The 27,736-nt window shown below is 42.3% G+C and overlaps 1 protein-coding gene across 1 annotated transcript in view; it reads right to left on the reverse strand.

The window, feature by feature from the left end:
- Positions 1-27,192, reverse strand: part of GRID2 (glutamate ionotropic receptor delta type subunit 2) — a 1,042,513-nt gene extending 1,015,321 nt beyond the window's left edge. Inside the window, exon 1 of the mRNA XM_034772953.1 lies at positions 26,221-27,192. Within this exon, the coding sequence (XP_034628844.1) occupies positions 26,221-26,308 (88 nt within the window). The 5' untranslated portion in view covers positions 26,309-27,192. The remainder of the gene's footprint in view (positions 1-26,220) is intronic.
- Positions 27,193-27,736: the final 544 nt, after the last annotated feature.

The raw sequence follows: 27,736 nt of genomic DNA on the forward strand, positions 1-27,736 counted from the left end.
CATAGCTTATTCTACTCACTGATGCAAATATTCTCTTACCAGTAGAGTAGCCACTACTGACCTCAGCTGACATTGGAATGCCATTCTGGTAGGCATCATACATATACACAGCAAGCAAGTCCCAGCCCTGAAGAGCTTACAATCCAATAAACAAGACAGACAGTGGCAATGCTTAAATTCCCTTTGTGCTACCCTAAAGTCTAGTGTGCTTCAGCAGCAACTGTGGGAACAGCAAGCTGTGGACTACAAACTGCAGCATGCTGTGAAAACTTCCTGGTTCCTGCCAGGAAGTACGCTCTGCCCTCCCAGCAGGTAGCATCAAAGCTGGTAGCATGAGGCAAGTAGAGAGGTGGCTGCTGGACTGGAATTGTGTTCTAGGTTTCCTTAGAAAACAAAACTTCATTCTTGGTGGTTTGTCTGAGTTGGTCTTGTCTCTATGTATTTTGCTGCCCCAAGCATGGCAGTCAAGCAGCCTTCGGCGGCATGCCTGCGGGAAGGCCGCTGGTAACGTGGATTCGGTGGCATGCCTGCGGGAGGGCCGCCAGTAACGTGCCTTAGGCGTACCCGCCACCCAATTGCCGCCAAAACCACAGGACCGGCGGACCTAGGGTGACCAGACAGCAAGTGTGAAAAATGGGGACAGGGAGTGGGGGGTAATATGAGCCTATATAAGAAAAAGACCCCAAAATCAGGACTGGCCCTATAAAATCGGGACATCTGGTCACCTTAGGCAGACCTCCCACAGGCACACCGCCGAAGGCAGCCTGACTACCGCCCTCACAGCGGCCGGCAGGCTGTCCCCCGCGGCTTGCCACCCCAGGCACGTGCTTGCTGTGCTGGTGCCTGGAGCCACCCCTGAGAGGAACACACACTGACACACAACGCAGAGCACGTTGAGCAACCCCAAAATTGTGTAAAAAGCCACAAAGCAGACTTACCCTATCTCTAACAACCTTGTACTGGATGGTGAACAGGAGTGGGGCTTACATAAGTAACTATTCCCATGGGGAAGTAAGGCATAATAAAAAGATGAACTGTGGTCTTCAAAACACTTAGGCATGTACCTAACTTTAAGCACAAGCAGTCCCATGGATTTAAATGGGATTCCTCATGCACTTAAGTACCTGGCTGAACTGGGACTTCCATGACTTTCCAAAGGTCATGCATCCTGTGGCAGAGCCAGGAACTGAATCCATAGGTCCCCATGCCTCAGTCCTGTTCCTTACCCACAATACCAACCTTCCTTTCCAGTATTATTAATGAACATAGGTACTCAGGTGTCACAGTGAAGACAAACCATCTATTAGGTCAATAGGAATGGTCATGTACAGACTTCAGTACAGCCCAATATTCCATCTAGTCTGGTGTCCTGCCTTTAGCAGCTGTCAGTGATGGTATGTTTCCCTGCAATATCTCATACCTAAAATTAAATAACTACTGGGTCAAAGTTATTTCACCCTTCAGATGAAACAATAGAAAGAATGCTTGAGTGTTTAGAAAAGAGTTCAGTAGTTTCTCTCCTCACATTTACATCTGGAAATTTGAAAGCTTATCAAATGTTTTCTTCGAATCATATATACATTATTGAAGGGATTCTTTTTAATATCAGACTACTGGACAATGATTTTAAACCAAAAAAAAAAAAAAAAAAAAAAAAAGCAAGCACACATAGGATCTAATCCAAAGCCAGTGGGAATACTTCTACTGACTTCAATTAAGTTTAAATCTGCCCTCCCCCCCAAAAATATGAACTTTGCAAATACACAGAAGGGATGGGTGTCAACAGAAGTATATAAAATTTTGCGGCTCCCCTCCAAACTTGAGACATCTTTTCCAAAGGAAGACAATTTTTTTAGTAAGGAACACCTAATTTTTGAGCTATTCCATTTTGTTTTCTTTTAACTGATACCAGGCAATCTCAGATATCTACAGTTCTCTCTATTCTGTGTGGCACAGACAGAAAGTCTCTTTTCCAACATTTCTGAGAAATTATCTGAACTATCTTTAGATGCTGATAATTATTACATTGTGCTAGTGGCCAAACACCCTCATTTAACTTGATTCAATCCTTTAGAGATTGTGACACAATGTGAACTGTTTATCACACAGTGTGTGTGTGTCAGGCCACCATTAAACAAGTCATTGATTTAGCCTTTCCCCCTATTTTGATAAAATGATTGTTCCTTAACCAAATTTACTTAACTTGTAATACTTCCCTTTTCCAGGCCAGATAAGGGGAAAGGTCCTGAATGAGCAAGTGGTCTGGCTCTGTTTGGGAGTGGGAGACACATGGCAGTAGGGAGCTAGAGAGACACCCTGTGTACAGCTCTGTCCACAATTCCTGAGATAGGCTTTGATTGCCAGATAATACAGTTGGGTGCAGGTCTGTGTGGGACTTATGGGGGAGCATCAGCAGCTCAGCAGGGAATCAGTGCAGAGGGCCCCAATAAGAGACACTAACTGAACTTGGCTTGGAAGCCTTAGGGTGACCAGACAGAAAGTGAAAAATCAGGACAGAGGATGGGGGGTAATAGGAGCCAATATAAGAAAAAGTCCCAAAAATCAGGACATCTGGTCACCCTAGGAAGTCTGCAATGGCTTATTTGCAGAAATAGAAACTGGGCCAGCGAGGACACCACAAGCACTAGGGCTGAAGAGCCCTGACTCTCGATCCGACTGCCCATAGATGCAAACAACTGCTATTGCTCCCTTGAACTGTAACTGTTTAAACCTCTATACCTAGATTATTTGCAAGCTCTCTCTTTCCTGACAGCCCTAGTAAAACACTTTTTCACTTAGCCACGTGTCTGGGTGGTTATTGGGACCCACCAGGGCTAGCACCAACAAGACCTAGCTCAGGGGTGAGCCAACTACAGCCCGCGGGCCAGATCCAACCCCTCAGGGCTTTGGATCTGGCCCGTGGGATTGCCACCTCCATGGCACCGTGGGCCCCGCGCCGCTCTCAGAAGCGGACGGCACCACGTTCCTGCGGTCCCCGGACGGGGGGACAAAAGGGGTCCATGCGTTGCCCTTGCCTCCAGGCACCGCCCCCTCCCCCCCGCGGCTCCCATTGGCCAGGAACGGGGAACCGTGGCCAATGGGAGCTTCGGGGGAAGTACCTGGAGGCTCAGCAAGGGCAGAGCATGCAGAGACCTCCGCCTCCCCCCCTCAGGAGCCGCAGTATTTCCTGGAGCAGCGCGAGCCTGCCCCAGTATGCACCGCTGCCACCCTGGAGCTGCTTTAGGTAAGCGGCGCCGGGCCAGAGCCCAAATCCCTCCTGCACCCCACCCCCAACTTCCTGCCCTGAGCCCCCTGCCTGTCCCCCTCCTACACCCCAACCCCCTTTCCTGAGCCCCTCCTCTGCCCCAGTCCCTTGCCCTGAGCCCCTTCCTGCACACCACACCCTACACTCCCTCCTGCAACCCAACCCCCTGCCCTGCATACAATTTCCCCACCCAGTTGTGGCCCTCAGTCCAAAGAGTTTGCCCACCCCTGACCTAGTGCTGGCTATGGAGTTGCAGTACACCTGACATGCTACTGCCACCCTAGTGGTTTGGTGTACTGGGCAGCCGCAATAATTACAAAGCAAAGAGCCAAGGAGCATGGTACTGCCCTCTGCATCCTGGTGACCTGTCCAAAGGTTTTTCCTTTAATACTCAAGACACAGATTGTACTTGTGCTTCACAAAGTGAGTAACTGGTCAACGGGTTATAAGTTCTTATCTTCACACTCTAGGGCCTGTGTTACACAAGTGATCAGACTAGATGATCATCACGGGGTTCTTTCTGACCTTAAAAATCAAATTTAAAAAATTAAGTGTATAAGCAGTCCCATTGCTACATCAGAGACATTGTCCTGACAGTTTGCACCTGAAGGTCAAATATAGCTTTCCACATGGCACAAAGGCCGAAGTGTGCAAATTCCCTTGATGCACTTCATGCCAAACTCCTTGGCTGTACACGGTATGGTTTTACATAGATGTTCTCCTATCTGATTTGCACTTAATCTGCTTTTTACATGGAGTCTATGACCGTTCAAGTTGAACAAGAGACTAGTAAATGACCATTTGACAAAGAACAGCCAGACAAATAAGCCATTTAACTATAGTCTCTTTTTTAAGTGCTTTGTCTCAAAATTCAGCTTGTGCTAAGAAAAATATAATTTACAGCATAAATGTCGAGAATAAATGGGGACAAAATAAGACCTCGTAGAATGGAAGTATTTCCATTAGCATGTATGTATTTATATAGTTTTCATTTCACCACAAACAGTTCAATATTTAAACATTCCCCTGCATTGCTGGAAATTAAGAAGACAAGGGACTAGACAGTCTTTCCTAGTAGTCAGAGCTGGGCTGGTGTCCACAAGTCAGTAAGCAGGGACCAGAGTAATTGCTTGAGCCAGAATCAACAGGCCAGAGTCAGGCCAAGGATGGGGACTGGAGATGAGAAATAGTTACCAGGCTGGCATCAGGATGCAAGGTCACAGTTAAGATGGGGGTCAGAGAATGGGGATCAGAAAGCAAGATCAGTCGTAGAGACGCAGCAAACAACAAGTCTTCATGACTGCCCAGACACCTTCCTCATACTCTCTCCAGGGTTAAAAAAGGGAACACAGGCCAATCAGAAAGCCACAGGGTGCTGTCATTCCAGACCCATTGGGCAATACTTCCTGCAGTGCCTCATCCCCACAGCATTCCTGGGCTATGGCTCTGCAGCTTCCAAGTGACAATGTGGGAGCATCAACTATCCCAACGTCTTCACACAAGGGTTCTAGGCCTGTGGATCCTCAGAAACCCAGGTAACAAGGCATTGTACTAGTGCGGGGGTCGGCAACCTCTGGCACATGACTCACCAGGGTAAGCACCCTGGTGAGCCGGGCTAGTTTGCTTACCTGCCGACGCGGCAGGTTCAGCCGATCACAGCTCCCACTGGCCGCAGTTCGCCGTCCCAGACCAATGGGGGCAGCGGGAAGCTGCAGCCAGCACGTCCCTCGCCCACGTCACTTCCCGCAGCCCCCATTGGCCCGGGACGGTGGACCGCAGCCAGTGGGAGCCGCATCCGGCCGAACCTGCTGACGCGGAAGGTAAACAAACTGGCCCGACCCGCCAGGGTGCTTACCCTGGCAAGCTGCGTGCCAGAGGTTGCTGACCCCTGTACTAGTGCATGTAACCTAGAAAGTGAAACTGACTAAAAACAGCCATCCAAGCTGAGTGAAATACACAAAAGCATAAGCAGTAGAAATAAGAGGTAAATCCTCACCTTATTAAATCAGGTTAATGCCTTTGTAGCTGATTGATCTATGCCAATTTACTCTGGCTAGTTTTTCATCCTGATACTTAATACTAGTAGCACAACTAAGGATCCTGAGGAAACTGGTTGAAGTTTTGCCTACAAATAGTTGTTTGTCCCAAAACTAAATTTTTTAGTAAACAATTTGCAAAATAGTTTCAGCTGAAAAAGATTTTTGAAAGTCAAAACATTTAGTATCAATATTTTCAATACACAAAATGTTTCAACTTTTCATTTGAGGTTATGAACATGCCCCCCCATTTACACTACAGGGTATGAATAGCAGTATGCACCAAAGAGCTGCTTTGTAACTCCCCCATTTTGATGTTGTGGGCATTAACTAAAAGGTTCCTACTTTGCACTAATATAGTTCTGTTTGAAGAGGACTATGTTTTAGTTTGCACCTTCAGTATCCATACGGGGCAGTTAGAGTGCAGCACTTCAGCGTGCACTTCTGTTCGCACCCCTTAGTCCATACTTGTGGGGTAGTGTAGACATGCCTGATGTATCATTTTGAAATTTGGATTTTTTTTAAGTGCAAAAAAATATAGCCGAAGATGAAATAAAATCAAAAACGGTTTTGGGTCAAATTAAATATTTTTGATCCAATGAAACATTTTGTTGAACCCAGAACAAATGTTTTTGAAGGTTTTTGTTTTGACAAGAAAAAATGGAAGACTTCTGGTTCAGATTGACCTGAAACAGAGTTTAAGGGGATTTATAGGTTTGGCCACCAAACTGAAAAATCAGTTACTCAACTCAGCTCTTAAGCTATTTGAGGGTTAGGTTAGAATGTCTAGGGTCATCCCCACCTATCGTTTGCTCCTTCTATCCCACACATCCCAGCCACTTTAGTCAGGGAAACAATTTTGCCCAGACATTAAATGATACTATGTAATGATTGGTATTACAATAGCGGCTGGAGGTCCTAGTCATAAACCAGGACTCCCATTGTGCTAGGCGCTGTACAAGAGAACAAGTCATTACCTGCGCCAAGACAACTATCTATACTGCAATCTTGCTCCCACTGAAAGCAACAGGAGCTTTACTTTTCTTTCTATAGGGGCAGAAATAGGATAATGATTTTTATGTTTAAGGCAATGGGCCAAATGTCTCTTGATGCATTGTTAAATATATGGTGATACACCTATCTCATAGAACTGGAAGGGACTCTGAAAAGTCATCGAGTCCAGCCCCCTGCCTTCACTGGCAGGACCAAGTACTGATTTGTGCCCTAGATCCCTAAGTGGCCCCCTCAAGGATTGAACTCACAACCCTGGGTTTAGCAGACCAATGCTCAAACCACTGAGCTATCCCTCCCCCCAGACTATTCCTAGAGAGTATGCTCAGTATGCGTTAGTATATAGCATCACCACCAGGTCTGATCACCTTCCAGGATTTTAATTTTTTTTTTTTTGTTTGCGCTTGACAGTAGTGAGGGACAGTGATACCAAAGTGCCAAATACAGTATGAATTGCAAAGTATTTTTAATTTCATGGCAGTTGACATTAAGCTTAATGAGGCTGTGCAGGCCACAAAATTTTAAAAAACAAGTAACCCTACAAACTCATTTGGGCTCATCTTTGCTGCTTCACTGATTTAAAAAAACTTTCTAGAGCGTTTCCATGCCCCAGTGCATTACTACTGTAATTGCAGACCAATAAATAAATAAAAAGCTTTTAAAATTTTCAGCAGAGGATTAGGGATACAGCAGATCAGGAATGAGTCAATGCCTCAAGTCCAGGTTAATTAGAGAATTCTAATAACTCACACAATATATCAACGAAACATAGCATGGAAAGACTTCACTAGCAAACATCATTGCATCGAAATATATTATAAATATACACTACCATTTGAGGCAAGTTCTCATTAAAGTAGAAAAATCAGTGGCTTTTTAACCTTTACTGTCCTATACAAATACTGCTGATCTATGTTCAAATGTTGGTTTAGCAACCCTTGATCAATTATAAATGTCTTGTGCTAGTTCAGTTGATTAAAGTTACATTAATAGCTCAGTTATGGAGGACAGAACTAGTGTTAAAAATGCACTCATTAGTAAATTGGTGCCAATATACAGATCTGCCAAAAATGTACCAAGCTTTCAGCTAAACTGCAATAACCTCAAATGATTTGTTTTCCATTCTATAATTATTTCTCATGGAGTATAGTTCTTTCAAGGATGTAATTGATGCAAATAATTTAGGGATGGATGAAAAAAAAAAAGTCTCAAGATCTATTGGAAAGAGTAAACCAATCAAATGCATATTCAGCATATGTATGTGTTTATGGATGACTGAAAACATCCTCAGTAACCTACAGTTCACAGAATGCATCTTGTAACACACTATAATATTGCAAAATAAAATGGAAACACCTGCTATAAAACATGATCCAAAAAGCTTATGAGCAGACAAAAATTAGAACATTAGAAAATAAGCGACAATTAGGCTTCTGCTTCAGGAAGTTAGAAACACTGATATATGAATTATGTGGTTAACCCATGTAAAATTAAAATCTAATTTTCATCCTACATCCCATAAGAATTTGCATCAGTGTAAGCACCCAATATTCAACTCACATAATACACTACAGATAGATAGCTCAAGGGACCAGCAGTGGGACGGTTTTCAACAACTCAAGGCTACTGGTTCACATCTAGCCAAGTTCATTAGAAGTTTAGAAGTCATTATTTCTGATAACTATTTGGTGCTATGTGTGAAGTGAGCTGGTGCTGTCAGTCAGGTTTCTACCAGCCAGTTGTCCACATCACCATTTCCATCAAAAATGATGAAGCACAGAGACCAAATTGTTTCAGGTCATGGATAGGAAGGATGATCTTGTGGCTTGGGATTTGGGAGATGTAGGTTCAGTTTGTTTCTCTGTCACAAGCTTCCTATGGCATCGGGCAAGTCACTTCTCCAATCTATGCCTGTATTCTCTGTTCTACCGAACAAGGAAAATACCTTCTTTCTCCCCCTCCTTTTATGAATTGTCTCTTTAGACTGCAAGCTCTTCATGGCAGTGATTGTCTATTACTAGGTACACTTATAGGACAATGTGGACCTGGTCTTAGTCAGGACTCTACATACTACTGCACTTCAAATCACAATAATAGTAACAGTTCAAGCATATTGGTGGACTTCAAATGTTTTTATGTGATTAAATTATGAACTTCAGTGATGGCTGGTGCCCAACAAGGCTGGCCTGAATGGCAGAAACCTCTCCTTTTCCTGCCCACTTGTCTCCCAAGTAAGTGTTTATATTACCCCACAGACACACATTTTTGATCTTTCAAATAAAATCTCAGGTTGGGGCTCTTCCCTCTCCTCGAGAAATAAGTTTTCCTCCCAGCAGGTCTAACTTTCCACTACTCCTCTTTCTGCACCCTCCATACTACCCACCACAGTTCTGCTCCCTACCTCAACCCCAGTGGGTCAGAGGCTGCTTTGTTCCACATTCAACCTCTCTGCCAGGTCACCTCCACCATGACTGGATCATGGCTCCTCACCATATTTCTGTTTTAACCACCCTCCTATTTGGTTCTTCTGAGAATCTAACAAGATGCCTCTCTACATCACTAAGCACCTAAATACCTTGAAAAATGTTAGCCTTCAGGGGCCAGATTTTTCAAGTTCCACAGGGACCTGGAGGGGAAAAAAAAGCAGCCCATGAATATGCATACCTCTTAGCTCTTCTCTATACTTACTGTGAAGGGAGGTCTCCTCTCAGGGACTAGATCCCTACCATGCCCTGTACTCTTAGGTTACATCTGCACTGCAGTTATATGTCCATGGCTGGCCCGTGTAAACTGACTTGGGCTCTGGGGCTGTTTAATTACATGTAGATATTGAGACTCCTGCCGGAGCCTGCTCTTTGGGACCCCGCAAGGTGGGAGGGTCCCAGAGCCCAAGCATCTACATGGGTCAGCTGCAGGTGTATAACTGCAGTGTAGACATACCCTTAGTGGAGACTGGAGTAGAAGACTCACCTTCCTTACAGCAGCACCTAACTAAAGGTGAGAGGGCCAGGTGTTCTCTGCTGTGATGCTGGAGAGCAGAGAAAAGAAAAGCATCTGCCACAAAGAACTTGTTTGCTTAAAGAAATAAAGGAAAAGGGATTTAATAGGTAGAGCTCAGCCTCATTAGCCCCTGATGTTCAATCCCCAGTGCTGTAGGTCTTTAAATTGGTCAGCACTACAACGGCCAAAAATAAAAGGTAGTAAAAATATATAAATAAGGAGAACAAGCAATGGTGGAGGTAGCCTGGGAGATTTATGGACAAATCCAGTCCCATCCTATGTCCTCATGCAAGTTCCCTCTGCAGTACAACTGGTACAGATTGTTCAGCACCCAGCCATGATAACTGGAGCCTTTTTACCTCACCATCTTACCAGAGAGAATATACTAAAAATCCATAAATCTTGGGGCCTAAACATACACTTCAGAGAGTCTTTTTGCTCTTCATTCAGTCCCCTAACCCCCTTCCCAAATACATACAACAACACAGTAGCATAAGAAATTATAATAACTCACTCTCAGTATAAAACAAATTCAACTTTCTTTACCCTGGACACAAATCTGCTTATCAGAATAGAAGTTAGTTCGACACATTGCCTTTCCCACACAGGGTAAGCCAAGATATTGTCCAGTAACAGTAGACTTTCCTGAGCAAAGCATGAGACCAAGCCCAGAATTCTTTCATTCTAGCCTGGCTCCACAACTGTCTGATCCTTAAGCAAAAATGACTAGATTTTCAAAGTGAAAAACTGGGACACTAGACAGGGACTGTTGTGGGGGTCAGTTTAAGTGGAGGTCAAGGTTTTAGCAGAGTAGGAAGGAACTGAGGAGTTGGAATCCTTTTCTAAGCAACCAGTTCCCTTTTCACCACTTTCATACTTTTCATTCTTATATTTAGCATTTGAACTGCAGTGGCACGAAGGAGCCCCAATCATGAACCTGATAGTGCCAGTCACTGAAGAAAGACTGTCCGTGCCCCAAAGAACAATGGAAACAAAAAGAGTTCCAACAAAAGGCACAGTATTTTCTTCATTGCAGACCTGATGAAATATGGTAATTTTCCATGAAAATTTTTTAAGTCAGCCATTTGTTTCATAATAAAATTCATTGACGTGTTAAAGTGTTAAATGATTCTAAATGAAAAAATTGCTTAGCTTTGATTTCATTTGAACCCAAACCAAAAGTGGAACTCAGTTTTCAGTGTTCATAAACATTTGGGTTTATTTTTCCTCTCCCCTCTGGGGTGGGAGAGAGCCAAAAAAACGTAAGTATTTGATACATTGTTCCTTTCTATTCTAATTAAATCAAATTGAAGTTTTCCATTTCATGATGAAGTTTTTCCCCTTATATAAATACTGAAAAATTTAGCCATTCATCAAAACCTTTGACAAAAAAAATTGTTCCTCTGACTTCTCTGGGACTTCTATGGATATTTCTACATTAGAATGTTGACAGCTATACACAGTAATGTTTATTAGTGAATCTTTCCTACAACTTGCGTGGAGAACAGCTGATGCTTTTTTTAAGCAATTGAACTGTTTCGACACTGTTTCACAAAGTGTTCCAGCCATCCCATCCCAGCAGTTTTGTAGATTTCTCTAGAATGGTGTCAGGAAGTGTAAACAGGGCCAAACTGCATCAGCCAAACAATTCTGAACCCCAACAAAATGAACACTGAGGGAATGGGGGTGAGGGTGTTAGATGTTGACAACCACTTTCAACAAGAGATTATTTTCCAACCATAGATGGACCCTCTATGTGAACGTCTCATGTGGTATACAAAGCACATTGTTCTTCTCAACATGAAGCTTTCCTAAGTGTCAGTATAGGACAGGTCTTCTGAGGATTGGTCTGTGGGTAATGTCTAAGCATATGGTATTGGCTTTCCTCATTGTCAGCCGCTGAACTGCAATAAACCTCTCTAGATAGAAGAATACTCTGTGACTAATGTTATTGTGCCATGTTAACTATTGCTGCAGTTGTCACAGAGCTGTTACGGGACCGTGGTGGAAGGAGAGGTGTTACATACAACTGTGAATGGGAGGTAGTGTCTTGCTCAACTGTGGGCCAGATTCTCAACTGGTTTAAGTGGGCATAGCTCCACTGACTAAGAAGGAATTGTGCCAAATTTACATCAGCTGAGATTTTGGTTTTATGTCTCTGTTGAGCTGTGGGCCACGCAACAAAACAGTGTGGGAACCCTCGAACTAGAATATTAATTTAGAGCCAGACTTGCTTCACTCCAAAACTTGTCTGCTCTTTCCAGGAATTGAGGTTGTTTAAATAATATTCTCATGTGCAGATGGTATAGTATTTTGTCATGGCACCATTCAATCTAAGTTAGTACTTTGGAATTTTAATATAACAGCAGAGAGCCAAGGCATACTCCTCAAACGTCCTCCATAAATGAGGGCCATTTCAGAATCTACATTCAAATTGGCTACCACTCACTGTTATTTCACCATTGTCAACAGAGACTATTAAAACAATAGTAGTAAAAATTGTGTTGATATAAAAGACCGTGCAATTCAGACTGTTAAGATAGCATTTGAGCAACACATTACAAGTGATCCCTATTCTCTCTAAAAAATTCACTTGGCAGCAATTAGTGCTGGAGCTGCCTTCAAAGCAAACATGGGTTGCTTCTAGAGCTATGCTACACTGCAGCTTATGTCAGCATAACTTAGGTCGCTAAGGGGTGTGTATAAGTTACTCCCGAGCAACATAAGATGCACTGACATAAGCGCTGTGTCTGCAGGAGAGCTTCTCCCACTGACATAGCTTCTGCTTTTGCGGAGGTGGTTTTATTATGTCCATGGGAGAGCTCTCTCCTGTCAGCAGAGAGTCTTAACCAGACACGCTGCAGCATCGGTACAACTGTGCCACTGCAGCGCTGTACATGCCCTAAATAGCACATATTTTTCTCTTCATTGCCAACACTTGGGGGAAAGAGGAGAGAAACTGAATGCTAGTTCCAAAGGTCAAATTAGACTAAGTAAAGGGGCGGGAGGGAATTTTACAAAGTTCAAAGCCATATAGGTGGACATTTTTAACTTTCTATTATTTATTTCAAGATACCGGTACAAAATGCTCCCAGCATGTCATTCACGTGAATTGAGTTTCTCTTTCCCTTCATATTCTGGATAGGAGAATATAAACCTATTTCCTAAAACTGTTGTACTCTTCACTTGACACAACAAATAGCCAATTAATTCTAGCCTCAGGGACATTCAACAGCCTTGCACAAAACACAAAGTAATAAACTGGTACATTAATGAACAGGATTTGTTCATCCCAAGACCCTTCAGAACTTGGTCCTCAGCATTAAGTTTCCAAATGATGTCATTATCTTCCTTCCCTTCAGGGAATACTTTCCTCCTCCTCCATCTCATGCAACCCTGTTACTAGAGATCACTGATCCAACTTTTGAAAACCTATTAAACTCAAATACTTGTATAAGGCCTGATACAAAGCCCACAGAAGTCAGTTGGAGCCTTTTCATTAGCTTCAAGTGAGTGTTGGATCACACCCATATTGATAGAAAAAGTCATTAAGGACTAGGGTCCCAATCTAGCAAAAGCATTTAAGTACTAAACGCTAAATATTAAGCACTGAGTAATCACACTGACTTCAAACACATGCTTCAAAGCTTCACTGTATTTGGGGTCTACATTATAACTAGAGTGACCACATGTCCCGATTTTATAGGGACAGTCCTGACTTTTGGGTCTTTTTCTTATACAGGCTCCTATTATCCCCCGTCCCGATTTTTCACATTTGCTGTCTGGTCACCCTAATTATAACCAACTATGCAACCATTAAAGAGGGAGATAGGGTTCCCCCTCCTCTTTACACATTTCCATGTGTGATCTTTATGTTGAAATGTTCCCAATTAATACTAAGTTGTTTAAGATGGGGGCAATACATCCAATTTAGTTTTCAGGTTGAAGCCTTTACGTCAGTTACAGAAAGTTTAATAGAGGATCACTCGGTGAGCCTTTGAAAGGCAAAACCAAACTTTATTTAAAAGAAAAACGAGTTAAGCAAACAGGCATGCAGCCACAACTTAGATAATACTACAGTTATACTTACACTTAAAGGTGTTACTGACAGTAAGTACAGCCTTATGGTTCTAGAACCTAACTGGAGCCTTTTGATGTTAATATGAGCTCTCCTGCAATTTAGCAATGCTACTCCTTTTATAATTCATTACAATACTAAGTAACATTAAACCGGCTTTTACCATAATTATATTTCTTCCACTTCCCTTATTGGCTCTTTAAGTTACAGATTATTTAACTTAACATCTGCATCAACGTCCTCCCCATACTATCAATATAGATAGCTGTGACGGGTTGGATCACAGAAACCCCCTTGGGAGCTGCCACCCGATGTGCAAAGCCAACCCTTGCTTCTGTTTTCCCTGCCAGCTCAGGACTCCAGCACCCTGTCTTGCTGAGCCAGACACTCCCGTCTGGCTCCAGACACAGATCCAGGGTCAGAATCTCCTGTCCCAAAGCTGCAAGTTTACCTGAAAACAGCTCGCAGTAGCGTGCTTGTCTTTAGCACTCAGATGCCCAACTCCCAATGGGGTCTAAACCCAGATAAATCCGTTTTACCCTGCATAAAGCTTATGCAGGGCAAACTCATAAATTGTTCGCCCTCTATAACACTGATAGAGAGATATGCACAGCTGTTTGCTCCCCCAGGTATTAATACATACTCTGAGTAAATTACTAAATAAAAAGTGATTTTATTAAATACAGACAGTAGGATTTAAGTGGTTCAAAGTAGTAACAGACAGAACAAAGTAAGTCACCAAGCAAAATAAAATAAAATGCGCAAATCTATGCCTAATCAAACTAAATACAGATAATCTCACCCTCAGAGATGCTTCAGTAAGTTTTTCTCAGACTGGACACCTTCCAGGCCTGGGCACAATTCTTTCCCCTGGTGCAGCTCTTGTTGCAGCTCAGGTGATAGCTAGGGGATTCTTCATGATGGCTCCTCTCCCTCTCTGTTCTCTTCCCCCCCCTTTATATATCTTTTGCATAAGGCGGGAACTCTTTGTCTCTCTGGGTTTCCACCCCCCCCCCCTCACTGGAAAAGCACTAGGTTAAAGATGGATTCCAGTTCAGGTGACATGATCACATGTCACTGCAAGACTTCATTACTCACTTGCCAGCACACACATATACAGGAAGACTCACAGGTAAATACAGCCATCTGCAGACAATGGGAGTCATCAAGATTCCAATCCATCATTAATGGTCCACACTTTACACAATTACAATAGGCCCTCAGAGTTACATTTTATATTTCTAGTTTTAGATACAAGAGTGGTACATTTATACAAATCAGATGATCACACTCAGTAGATTATAAGCTTTGTAATGATACCTTACTAGAGACCTTTTGCATGAGGCATACCCCAGTTACTTACATTCACTTATTACCGTATTTTCTCTAAAACGGTCTCAGTTACATTATATTGACTTATTATCAAGTTTTTATAAAACCATATAGACTGCACAATGTCACAATAGCATTTTAATAAAAGGTTCCACAATTCTCAAAAACACTTGTTAAAAATCTTGCTCAAACCAAGTATATCCAAAATGTAGCAGCTACATAACCGTGGGTCATGTCCTTGCTAACTTTCAATTTCCCATCTTACTGTCTCCAAGTTTATCTCTAAGTTTCTCCCCCTAGCAATTCTAAATCTCCCATACTCCCATAGGCTTGGGGCCTAAATTGCCTAACTTCTACTTATTTCTTAATCTAATCCATCCTATAGGCTACAGAGAGGGTTACTTAAACCTTGGGTCCAAGCATAGAGGTACACGTGGGGCTATGGAAAGTGTGGAGAAAAAGAAATACTTTCTCCCAGGTTGGTTATATGCTGCATAATGCATCTATGGCCACAAGAAATCACAGGGCCAAAAAGAGTTCAATAAGACTCCAGAAAGGATTAAGTACAGACAAAATTTCCACCCACACGTGCTAAATTAAAAAAAAAAAGTTATTGGTGGAGTGAAAGTCTGAGTCAAAGTTTGGATCTCAGTTCAAATTCAAAGATTCCTCAAGTTTGGTGGCGAGAGGTTTCAAATGTAGAGAGCCAGTTTGAACATATCTAGTTACATGCTACATTCAGCCTCAAATTTTGAAGCATAGACTGATCAAGCCTGCAGAAGGAATTTTCAGAACATCTCAAACTGTAGACCATGGATCACATATGGAGAGTTGGCTAATTACATGAGGTGCCTTCTCCTTATTTCAAGCAGCTCAACTGCAGTGAAGTATGTAATATCCATTTCCATGGAAGCAATTGCTGTGGTTGCCACATGGTTGTTATACTTCTATCAGCAGAATGTGAAGTGGCCTTGTGGTCAAATCTTTATCCTGTTCACAATCTCCGTATCAAAATCTAGTCGAGAGTACTTGAGAACATCCAAAACGCACCACAAAACTATGAAGTTATATTCTGGTTTCACCTTTTTCTAAATCAGATATAAACTTTTGCTGGAGGCAGGTCGTCTGACTAGCTAGACCAAACATGAGAAGCCCCAAGCCTATATTGCAGGGATTGATATGCAGATATTGCTTCTTGTGATTCTACGGTCTAGAAAATTTTCCCGCCTTATAAGAGATCAAAATATCCTAAACAACATTTTGCTTTTTGAATGCATTTAAATTGATGTTCGCAATTATGACAGTTTCAATACTGACAGCTCTGGAGAAAGAAGTCTTATCAGAAAAAAAGATGGGTAGTTGCATTGCAAGGTTCCCCACTGTGCCCCATGCCAGTGCACATCCTAATGGAAACCTGGTTTGGAGCATGTTGCATGAAGTGTAATTTAGTCTCCATCCCTATTCATATCTTTCTATCAAGGCAAGGGTGCCAATCAATGCCAATTTTTGTGGGAGTGATATGGACACTTGTCATCTAGGAAGATGATTAAGACCAATCAACAGCCATTAGAAAACAGAAGCTGGGTTCTGGTAAGTGACTTAAAAGTGAAATGCACTCTATTCCACAACCTGAACATATTTCTCCCCACTTCACCTGCCATGAATGGAACAAACAAGCAAACTTACTTTCTGGTGTTCCCACACTTCTTAAAGCAAATGCACCGTGTGCGTGACCACGAATCTCACCAAATCCCACATTCACCTTATACACTACACAGACCTGTGGGCACCATTAAAAGAGGACATTTGCCACTTTCTCCTTTAAAACTTTGTAAAATGAAGTGTACGGTCAACAATTTTGTTTCAATAAGAATGAACAAAAAGACTCCATTTGAAAAGAGAGGGTGGCAGGGAAGGAGAGGGAGGTCCTTTCACTGCAGAGGAAAGGTTTACGGAGATTGGCAGCATTTCTTATTCCAAATATATGGATAATACTGCATAACTGATCAATACTATGGTGCAGTGAATGTCAGTTTTTAATGGTGCTCACTACAGGCCTGATCCAAAGCCCATGGAATTCAATTAACATCTCCCCATTGACTTCAATGGGCTTTGGACCAGGTGCTATAGACAGTTACATTTTGACATCCGTGTCCTTATTGGGTTTGCCAGGCACCAACAATAGTACAACTTGTCCTTGTCAGCCTTAAGTGCTCTCACATTATATACCTTCCATCACTTTATTGTTTTTGTTTTGCCAGGTGTCAACAGGTATGATGAGATGCAGGCAGTAATGTGACACCAAAGCTATAAGTTAGAGGCAAGACTTTCTGCAACAAAACACTTTCAACATTTATGCAGGCAGCCTGTGCAAGTCTAGTTTGGGTTAGAATGCAAGTGTAATGAAACTAGCATCTCTCTCTACACGTAAGTAGAGTGGCTGATATTTTCAAAAATACCAGAGTGACTTAGGAGCCTAAGCCCAGTTGAATGTCAACGGGACTTGAGCTCTTAATTGACTTCAGTGGTTTTATTTTTACCCATCAGCATCACCAATGGGCACCAAGCATGTAGGCAGACAGAGAACAATGTAGAATGTAGGGCATCAAGTAAGATTTTTGTAAGTTGGACTTTAAAAGTATTTTATTCCTACTGCACAAATCTCTACTTATGGGGAAAATAGGCCATGTCCTCTATACCTAAACTTAAAAATAGTAAAGTAGGACATGAAAAGTGCTAGAGAAGCCATCTCTTCATCTCAAAGCACTGAACACTAAGTGGGTAAACTGAGGCACGGAGACTACAGGACTAGGACTGAGGTCTACTAAATCCCTATCCAGTGTTCTATCCACAGCCATGTGCTGCTTCCCATCAAAGCAGTGAAAAATATTACTGTTCACAGCTCCATCATGGTGCAGATTAACCAGAACCTATCAAAAAAGACATTCTAATGAAATCTTTACCGCCATTTGAGTCTGCATGGAAGATTTGGTGCAGGGTGCGTAGGGTAGCAGAAGCAAAAAGGTTCTGCAAAACAACCAATTATTGTTTGGTACATTGAGTATTAGCCTTAGCAATCTAACTTATTAAAAACAGTTAATGATTTAAAAGTAATGAAGAAATAAAAAAGATTTAATTCTTTAAGTCTGCATGAAAGAGTCCAATAGGAATTATCTAATGATTTTCACTGCATATTTTATAAGATGGGTGATATTTTATTCATGGGTAAAAGCAAATATAACAATTAGGAATAATTAGCATTTTTGCACAGAGTGTTATCTAATAAGTTAAAATACACATACAATTCTTCATTTAAATTCTGTGGCTTTGCAATTTTTCCCCTCTGATTTAGATCTTTTCCACTTAACGCAACTGCCGCAGAATTACTGCATGAAGAGAATCTTGCAGTGTACTGGGGGCTCTCAACTTTGATATCTTATTTCTTCCCCTCCCTTCATTTTTCACTCATCTTCCTTTTCAATTTCCTCTTGAGCATGCCTTGTCAGCTAAACCTAGAATAAAGTTACAGGAAACTTCTATATTTCATCATCATCTTCCACCATATTTCCCTGTCATTCCAAAACACACGTGTGTGTGTGTGTGTGTGTAAAAAATAAAAGCTACTTAAAATCTAAACTGTCTCCTGCAAATCAGTTTACAATTGCCTAAAACTACAGTATTTACTTTTATACAGGAAGACTTTGGTATAGTTTTAATACTATACATATACATTGTAGTTACTAGGTTAGCTTGGCATATACTGAAGAAGTGTTATCCTTTTTTTCAGTGCTCACCACCTCGCCTACCGTTCATACTGTATTTTCTATGTCATACGAACTTCTGTTCCAAAGCAAGTATGAGGCTCAAAATCAACAAAAACCAACAGTGCACAAAAACAGATACAATCTCCGCCCTTTCAGCATCACAAAATGACACCACATTGCCACAATTCCAAGTCCCACCTCTTACAGAATTCATATTCAGCACCCAAATTCTTCTCCATGTCATTATCAGCCTAAAATGCTATTCTGGGTCATCTGGCATTTAAATAGAAAAGTAACAACTGTCCAAGTCATATGCACTATTATTAATTGTTGTCTTTTCTGAACCATGCCAATCGCCCCCTTTCTCTTTCTCCTCCTCCTCCACAACTAAGGGTCTAGAGTAACATTTAGTAAGTAAAAACTGACATGTATTGAGAGAATGTCACAGGGGAGAGTTTTGGTGGTACGTATGCATGGGAGCATTTTGAAAGCTGAAAAAGGGGGATGAGAAAAGAGGCCTTTTCCTCTCTCCCTCTGCATTTAAGTTATCACCCTCTCACTTTCCAGATTAAAAACCATTACACCTTTACACTAATGGGCAGGATGGGAGACAACTATTTCCTTATCTGCACCCTCTAGGTTAATCTACTCTAGGATGCTGAAACCTTGACAACAATTTTCATAATTCATGGATTACTTCAGTCCTACCTCAACTGCTGATGACAATGGCTTGGCTGCTCGCATAATGTAATTGTTTCAACATTTGACAGAAATGACTTGCTAGACTTTCCACATTCCACCTGGTCCGTATCATGCTTTCTCCAACACTGGTCAGTAACAACTTGAACCAGTCTACATTAGCAGCCAAGTCACATGCAACATTAGTTCAGTCTATCATTTTTAGTAACTGTGGCCTGCAAGGGGTTGCTTTCCTAGTTGCTGATGGACTTTATATGGGGGCAGGGTGGGGTGTGTGTGTGGAGGTAGCTTGAGGACCAAGACGCAACACAATAGGGAAGTCAGGGTGTCAACATGCAACAATCTGATAGGAGGATATTCCTTGAAGTGCATATGGACTTTGGAAGCAGCCTGCCAGTTTCATTAGCTCAGATGACCATCAGCTCCTTCTAGGATAACCAGATGTCTCGATTTTATAGGGATAGTCCCAATTTTGGGGTCTCTCTCTTATGTAGGCTCCTATTACCCCCACTGCCGTCCCGATTTTTCACACCTGCTGTCTGGTCATCCTAGCTCCTTCTAATGTCCAAAACATCAACAGGTTTAAAAAATTAAATAAATAAAACACAAACCACAACACCACAGACACAATGATATTCTAAGTTTTCAAGGGCACAAGGTAACTATATTTATTGAACTCTTGCATTATACTGTCTGATGGCATTTGGCATATTAACACTTTCCACGTATCAATACTAGTTAATCTGTAGATCTTATTAAGATGTAAATGAATTTTCTGGGTTTAGACATTTTTTCTGCTTTTTACCAATAAAAACTGTTTTCATTTAATATAACAAGTCTACAGCCCCAAATCCATCAGGAATGTTTCAGACATTGCCCATATCCTCAATTTGCACCACTGAAAGTTGAACACCTTTCTGGTATTTTAGTGTATATTATAAAATTATAAAATTTTATATGTTAGGGTAAGTTGTGTTTTGGCAAATTTTAACGTAAAACCAGAAACCATTATAACCCATACCAAGATAAGTTTTGTCTCTCTTAAAACATATTGTCAATGCCATTATTAAACAAAATTAATTTGCTACAATAAGGTAAAACAACTAAACACAATGATCAACAGTACAAATAGCCGGAAAAGGCTAAATAGTAAACATTTTTAAAAGCTCCCCAATAAATTCTACAAGCTGTCACAGCAGATAACGTAAATTCAAGCCTTTTATCAGAGGAGTAACCCAATACCACTTGCTTTATAAGATGAGGGAGAAGAAGAGAACCATAGTTAAAACCTTTGTTCATTAAGTTAAATGAACCTTAGTTGGTATATTTACACAGGAACAGTCTCAGCCATAAGAGATCCCCCCACCCCCACACACAGGGTATTTTCAGAGATAGCACTCTGAGAATAAAGACTCTGCACCTATAACTAGTCATTTGAAAGCATACATAGTATCAACAATTGACATGTTAGACATTTGTTAAAAAGCCATTTGAAATAGGGTGCTTATTTGTTTAGCTGTATACAGTACGAAGACCCTGAAGTAATTTAAGCAGCTACTAAGACACTAAAAGCAGTCACTTAAGTCTTTTGAGTAAATCATACTCTGTCAGCTAGGGCCTGATCCAAAGCCTACTGAAATCACAGGAGTCTGTCCTTTGAGTCCAGTAGGCTTTGGATCAGGCCCTACGTGACTGCAAAGAAACTCACTTCAGAAAGCAGTGACACCTAATGGCAAGTATGTCCTTAGAAGAAAACAACAAGCCATAATCTATGCACAGAAGATTTTCCCTTCTAGGAGTAGTGTAATTAGCATTAAAAATACATTATAGGGACCCAAAAGGGCGTAACAGTGCTAAGCTCTTGGAAGAGAATTTCAACAATAATGCATATAAAGACATTAAGTATGTAGTGTACAATATATTTTGGAGACTCTCAGATATTAATAAAACATACTAGCTGCTAAACATATGCTATGCTGTGTACTTGAGGACTTCATATCATTGTTAAAAAAAAAAAAAAAAAAGCTACCCTGGCAAATTATAGTGAAGTGTAGAACAGAAAACTGAAGGCCTTTTTGGTCTATTGAAATACTCATTTTTTCCTATTATCATGTGCTTGTTTATTTCCTGTACCATACAAAACAGATTTAAATATTACTCAATAACCAATACTCAATATTACTATTACTAATATTTCAATATTACTACTACAATATTAATGAGTTATTGATGTACAGTACATCATTGTTAGCAAGGGCCATATTAATCACAAGATCAGCACGGTATTTATTTAATAATACACTACATAGGTGCAGAAACATGGGCATAGCAAGCAATAAAAAGTAAAGGTTTTTATGCAAAATGCTAGGACTTATGCTGATATACTGTATCAGTGAGTCTGAGCTTATTATGAAGTATATAAAACAAGTTCTATACTAAAGAGATTTGCACAAAACTTTATTTATAAGGCACACCCATCAAGGGAGCTGATCAGATTCTTATACTGGCACAGATCTCCATAGTATACAAATTCCTTGGAGTGGTACAACACAGACTTAATATTAAGCAAATCCTGAGATGCGGATGTGTATACTTCCATACTAGTTTTTTCACTTTTCCTGCATAAATTTTTCGGGAGATGCAGGTGGTATTTGAATGCTGTCACAAGATCTTAACAGAAAAAAAACATGCCTCCACTGAATATACAAGTTGTCCCTCTATTATTAAAAGTGTATATTGATTGAATTAGTTTCTACACACCTTAACAAGGCTGGGACCCCACTGTGCACCTGACTACCATCTAGTACAGGATAGTCCCTGCTGCAAAGAGCTTGCCGTCTAAAAGCTTTGGTGCATTATTGTTTTTATACAATTCTGTAATTTAAAAAAACTGCAAGACACAAATTTGTGTTTTGAACTTTCCAGTTGATATGGAAAAAGTTAGGAGCAGCATGCTATTGGGTATTATTGGGTGGCGAGAGATACACAATATATAGTAACCTTGACTTCATTTGCATACTGCAATCTTACTGGTTAAAGTAGTGCTACAGTTTTACTGCATTATTCTGTAAAGTGATTGTAATGACATTTTACACCTGCGCTCTTATACGATAAAGGTTTTATTTGCTACCTGACCCAGACAGCTTTGCTTCATCTGATACAGGCATGTGTTTGTGTATTTATGCATTACATAAACACATGTACATAGAGATATTACTGTGCACATACACCAAGATAAAGGAGTGAGCACTTATTACAAAATATAAGATCCTTCGCAGAAGATATGAACCATACACAAATCTTGCAGTAGACTAGAAATGCCACCTAATCCCTGCTTAATTAAAGGCACCGTTCTAAACTCCTGTTGTGTTTAGAGAGTAGAGTGTGGGACGACTGATGTATGAAGAAAATAGCAGGCAGCGTGGCTAATCTCAAAGACTTCAGAGCTTTCGAGCTACATAAATCAGAGCCACTTTTTGAATAGCCTCATAAAACACAGTATCATTGCCATTCTGCTCACGGCTTTCGAGTTCTTCCTACAGCATACAGATCATTAGGAAACTTCTAAGCAATCAAGTAATGTGAGTCTGAGGAAATTACTCAATCAATGCACAGGCTCACAGAAGCAACATAACATAGAACTGCACAATTCTGACATGTCATATCCCCCTCTTTTTATATAGGGGTAAGGATAATTACAGCAGAGGTGATCCATTTCAACATTTTCACAAGCATGCCTAATGCAGGCTTTTTGAACTGCCAACTCCTATTTATAATACTTAGCCAACAGAAACATTAACTATAGGCAGCCCTATCAATATTCAGAGGAACATATTTTGGAAAAATAGACTGATTTGCCCTAAAAATTAACAGAAAATACAACTAGAATAATTAAAAGGGTGTTCGTTTGGAAGAGAAAAAATGAATCAGTATTCCATAACACAAAAAACTCCCCACACCATCCCCAACATATTAATCACAGCTGCTAATTCACTCGTATTGTGGTGGTCTACTGAGCTGTCGGATAGGATAGTTACACATTCGGAAATGCAACCTTTTTATGGTAAATATATCAAATACTCAACATGCAGTCAAGTGAGGCAGTTAGTGCACTATAATGAATATATACCATCATAAAGGAATACATGTGCAAAGGATTAGTATGTTAGTTCTATTTCTTTTCAAGATTCTCCCCTCTTCCTCCTCCCCCCCGCCCAACCTCCCCTATACATGGGCTCTCTATATTAGAAATATTTTCCATTTGAACATGTTAACATTGTAGAATTATGAAAATAGCTTATTCTGCTCATTGCCTGAGGGCATCTGTATTACATATCTGTGTTACTTTTACTCCAGAATTTAAACATTTCCTTTTCTTCTTTCGCTTTGAAAATCCCATCCACAAGTATTAGAATAATTTGTTGACTGATTCTCTCCATCCTTTATTGTTATTTAAAATATTAAAACTAAAAAACATGCCATCTTAAATTGACAATGGCTTTTCATTATTCTTGCTTAAATGCATTATATGTAACTTAATATTACCTATACAGGGAAAAAAATCAAATTAGGGTTTCATAAAACCTAGAATACAAAATGTAAGGGTCATTTTGGATATTATTATGGTTTTCACCTCTGAGTTCTACAGGATTGCCTGTTTTAATTGCTGACCTATTAGACATTCAAGTATCTGTAATTGCAGGTCATTTATTTTCAATTTTAAATTATAAACGATTTAGAGCTATGTGTAACAATTATAAATTTGCCAGTATCATGGCAACATAAAGCAGTCTATAAAAAGAGCTAATCCCCTTGTCAAATGTACTAATTGTCTTTCAAGTCAAATTAATTGTGTGAGAAGCAACCACTTTGGTCCCCCACCTCCCTCCACCCAGAGGATTTACTGTGTTGATGCATCTACCAACCAATGGCACATTAAAGAAAGAGGGGAGCAGTAAATACTTGTGTCGTATATACCAGATAAAATAAATAAGTTTAAACAATAACAAATAGAAACAAGAATTACCAGTGCAGAGAGAAGAAAGGAGATATTTTCCTCTGCCGGTACTATACCCAACAGCTACAGTACATACAACTGATCATTTAATAAAAAGGACTGGATATAGTGCATTCACTTTTCCCTCATCAGGTAGATGATTGTTACACGGTAAAGATGTCACCCCAAACCCTAAGATGTGGTCAATGAGTGATAAGCCCCTAAAAATCAAAAGCACTAGGCAGTGTGACTAATAGTTGACAACTGCAAAGAAATTAATAAGCCATGCTCTCTTTAAAAGGAGGGCATATTGCTCTGCCTCAGGAGCAGACTGGAGGTTCCAGTCAAGGCTAGCTATTAGGATTGACCCCTGTAAAGTTCCTTACCCATGGGAATTGATAGCCGGTGGGCGCCTGGCGATCTTATGAAGGGTTGGACAGCTGCCCCAACGCTAGTGTCACTTTCAAAGCTGCAAGTGCAGGGATGGAATGCTAAATTCGGATCTTATTTTCCCTGCTATACACACTGCTGCTATAAATGATAGGCACAGACAGACATGTTTACAAAGGCAACCTCGGAGAGCGGGCGAGCCCCCTGGATCTAAGGGGCCTGGCACTGGAAGCCAAGAAGAGATCCGAGGCAGAGCACTAGCTGCATTTGCACGCCCAGGCTCCCGCACGGCAGACACCCGAGAACAAGCTCCCCCCGACCCCAGCGGGCCAGCAAGGGGGATTGGGCTTTTTATTTTATTGCACGCCTTGCAGACAGGCATCCACATTTGTATGCTCTTGTTCCTCCTGCCTGTTTGGTTTGCAGATCATTCAGCGGGGGAGGGGGGGTGAGACATCTCCCCTCCAGGCAAAGTCCCCCCCGGGGAAGGCAGGGGAACCCGCGCTGTCCCCTGGCGGGGAGAATAAAATGCCCTTTAACAATAGGCACCTATTTCTCAGGGGCGTGCGCGCAGAGGAGAGGCTGGGAGGGAGGGACTGTTCCCCGGCAGGCCGGGCTGCCACATGGAGGGGGATCCAGCTGTCTCTCGTTCCCTATGCCCCTCTCTGTCTGGATAGAAATGTGGGTTACAGCTTGAGCTTGCTGCGGACAGCGCTGTGAATAATAATCATACACACACAGCGCCTCCCTCCCTCCAGCTCTCTGACTCCCCGTGTGGCCATCATGCTGCCAATAGGTGGGGCCACAAGCAGCTCCAGGGCTGGCTCCTTAACCCCTTCCAGGGCAGCAGCATCCCCTATTCCCCCCAACTCCGCCACAGCGCTGGCCGAGGGGACGCCCCCACCCGCCTCTGCTGCCCTCTCTGTGAAAACCGGGACGGGGGGGAGAGTTAGAACTACGCCCCGCCATGCGCCTCCTTGGATCGGGGACGGAGCAGAGGGAGGTGCGTCTGGACCCCGAGTCCCCGTCTGTACAGCAGCTGGCTCCGAATCCTTCCGGGAGAGGGTTTACGCCGCCCCGGCTCCTCCAGCCGGGATAGCAGCGGCGCCGCTTACCCTGGAGGGAAGGAAGGGTTAGCGGGGGGGCGCTACACGGGACCTCTTCCCCTTGCACACAGCCCTGCTTTGCGAAACGTTGTCAAACCACCTGTTCCGCCGAGGGGTGGCTGTGGTTAGACGACACCATCTGGGGGATACTTTCGGGTTCCCAGATAGGGCAAATTAGTGAGTCGCGGGGAAAGGCGGGGGGGGGGGAGATTCGTGCTAAGGGCAAATACAGGGTGTGTGAACTCTCCTGCTACTCCCCCCACCGCCCAAAAAACCCCTCCAAGCCATTAGATACGAAACCCAAGATTTAAACACACATCATCCATCAAGAACCATCAATAAAGAGCAACTGTTTAAAAAGGGGGGGCCGGAGGGGGGAGAAAAGCAAAGATCTTTATGGGAAGCAATGATACGGAGGGGAAAAGGGAGAGCAGGAAAGAAGATGGCAAGAAGGAAAAAAGGGACTGCAAAGAGCGCGAACGAGAGAGAGACGTTGCGAAGGCGAGCTCGAAAAGTAACCAGCAGATGCAGCAACCCCCTTACCTATATGTATGATTGAATCTGCAATCGCCGCTTCCCAGGTTCGAGTCCACCAGACGGACACAACCAAGATGAGAGAGAAAACTTCCATGTCCTCCTGGGGTTTAGGGTTTTTTTGCTTTTAAAGAGCGTCAGATCTCTTCTTACAAGGAGGATAATGAAGGACAGCGCAGCAAGCCCAAGAGTTGGAGATGCCGGAACACTGTTTAAATCCCGATTGCCTGTGTACAGTAGCTGATGGCTCTGGGGAGAGCCCAGGGTTTGGGGCGCCCCTCTCCTTTGCAAGAACCCCGCGTTACTTCGGGGGGCTTCCGGGCATAGCGACCACCGCTGCTGTTAGTTCGGGCAGCGAATCCATCCAGCCCGATTGCTTCTCTGGGCAGCAGGCGCCTCTTCGTCAGACCATCTCCATCCTTCCGCAGGGTCCAGGGATCGGCTCAGTCCCGGCTCCTGCACAACAACTTCCAACCCACCACACACACACACACCGCGCGCGCGCACACACACATACATACACACACACACACACAAAACCCTCTTGGCCCGAGAGCCCCAAACCCCGGGAGCCCGCAGCAAATAACTCGCCTTCAGTAAGGAAGAAGGCGGAGCGGAGAATCAAGTAAATAGGAGATCCCGGTTCTAGAAGCCAGATTCCTGCAGGAAAAGCCCCCCCTAGGCCAAAAAACAAAGTGAACTTCAAGGTAATGCAGATAGTAATGCAGAGATTTCCCCCCACCCCCTGCTTAGAAATTGCTTCCCACAACTGGTGGAGAAATCTGCAAATCAAGCCCAGCGTGCTGTGTCTGTCGCGCAAGGTAGTGGTTGGACAGGGCAGGAGGCAGAGCAGCAGTGCCTGGAGCAAAGCAGAGGGAAGCAGCTGATGGTCCGCAGGATGGCTTAGAGCTTGCTTTGCTGGTGGGATGCAGAGAGAGCTGGCAGCTCCAGCACGTTGCCTAGAAATGGATCACCTAGGAGGAGAAGAGCGAGCGATATAGTGTTATCAGCTAGAGAGAGAAAAAGCGAGGGGGGGCTCCCCTCTAATAACCACCTCCTCCCCCTATCTGCAATACAAGGGAGAAGCAAAATAGAGCGCTCATCTTCCTTGAAATCTTCAGCTGGGACGGAGTAAGACAGGCAGGAGTGCATGCAGCCTAAAAATGCACTAGAGGAGGGGAAAAGACCTTTTTTGAAATGTAATGCTCAGCTTAAAAAAAAAAAATCCACCCCATTTGTTTAACCTTGTAACTCCACCGCAGGTATCAAGTTCAAAGCTAGATGGACACTTCTGCTTTTCCAGTCTTTGACAACTGAGTCAGGGACATTGCTTGAAGGGAAGGGAAAAATAATCAGGGTCACCTGGTCGCAGAGGAATAAAAAAAAGAGACCTAGAAAGCTATTTATATGATTTTAATTATCTACAATTTTGATTGAATAGTCAAAATTATTTTAAAACTGAATTGCCCTCCCTTCCTCCCCAAAATCAGGGCCAATGTAAAAGCCATGGGAACTTGCACTTACA

Source organism: Trachemys scripta, chromosome 5, assembly GCF_013100865.1.
Source record: "Trachemys scripta elegans isolate TJP31775 chromosome 5, CAS_Tse_1.0, whole genome shotgun sequence".
In the NCBI taxonomy this organism is placed as follows: Eukaryota; Metazoa; Chordata; order Testudines; family Emydidae; genus Trachemys; species Trachemys scripta.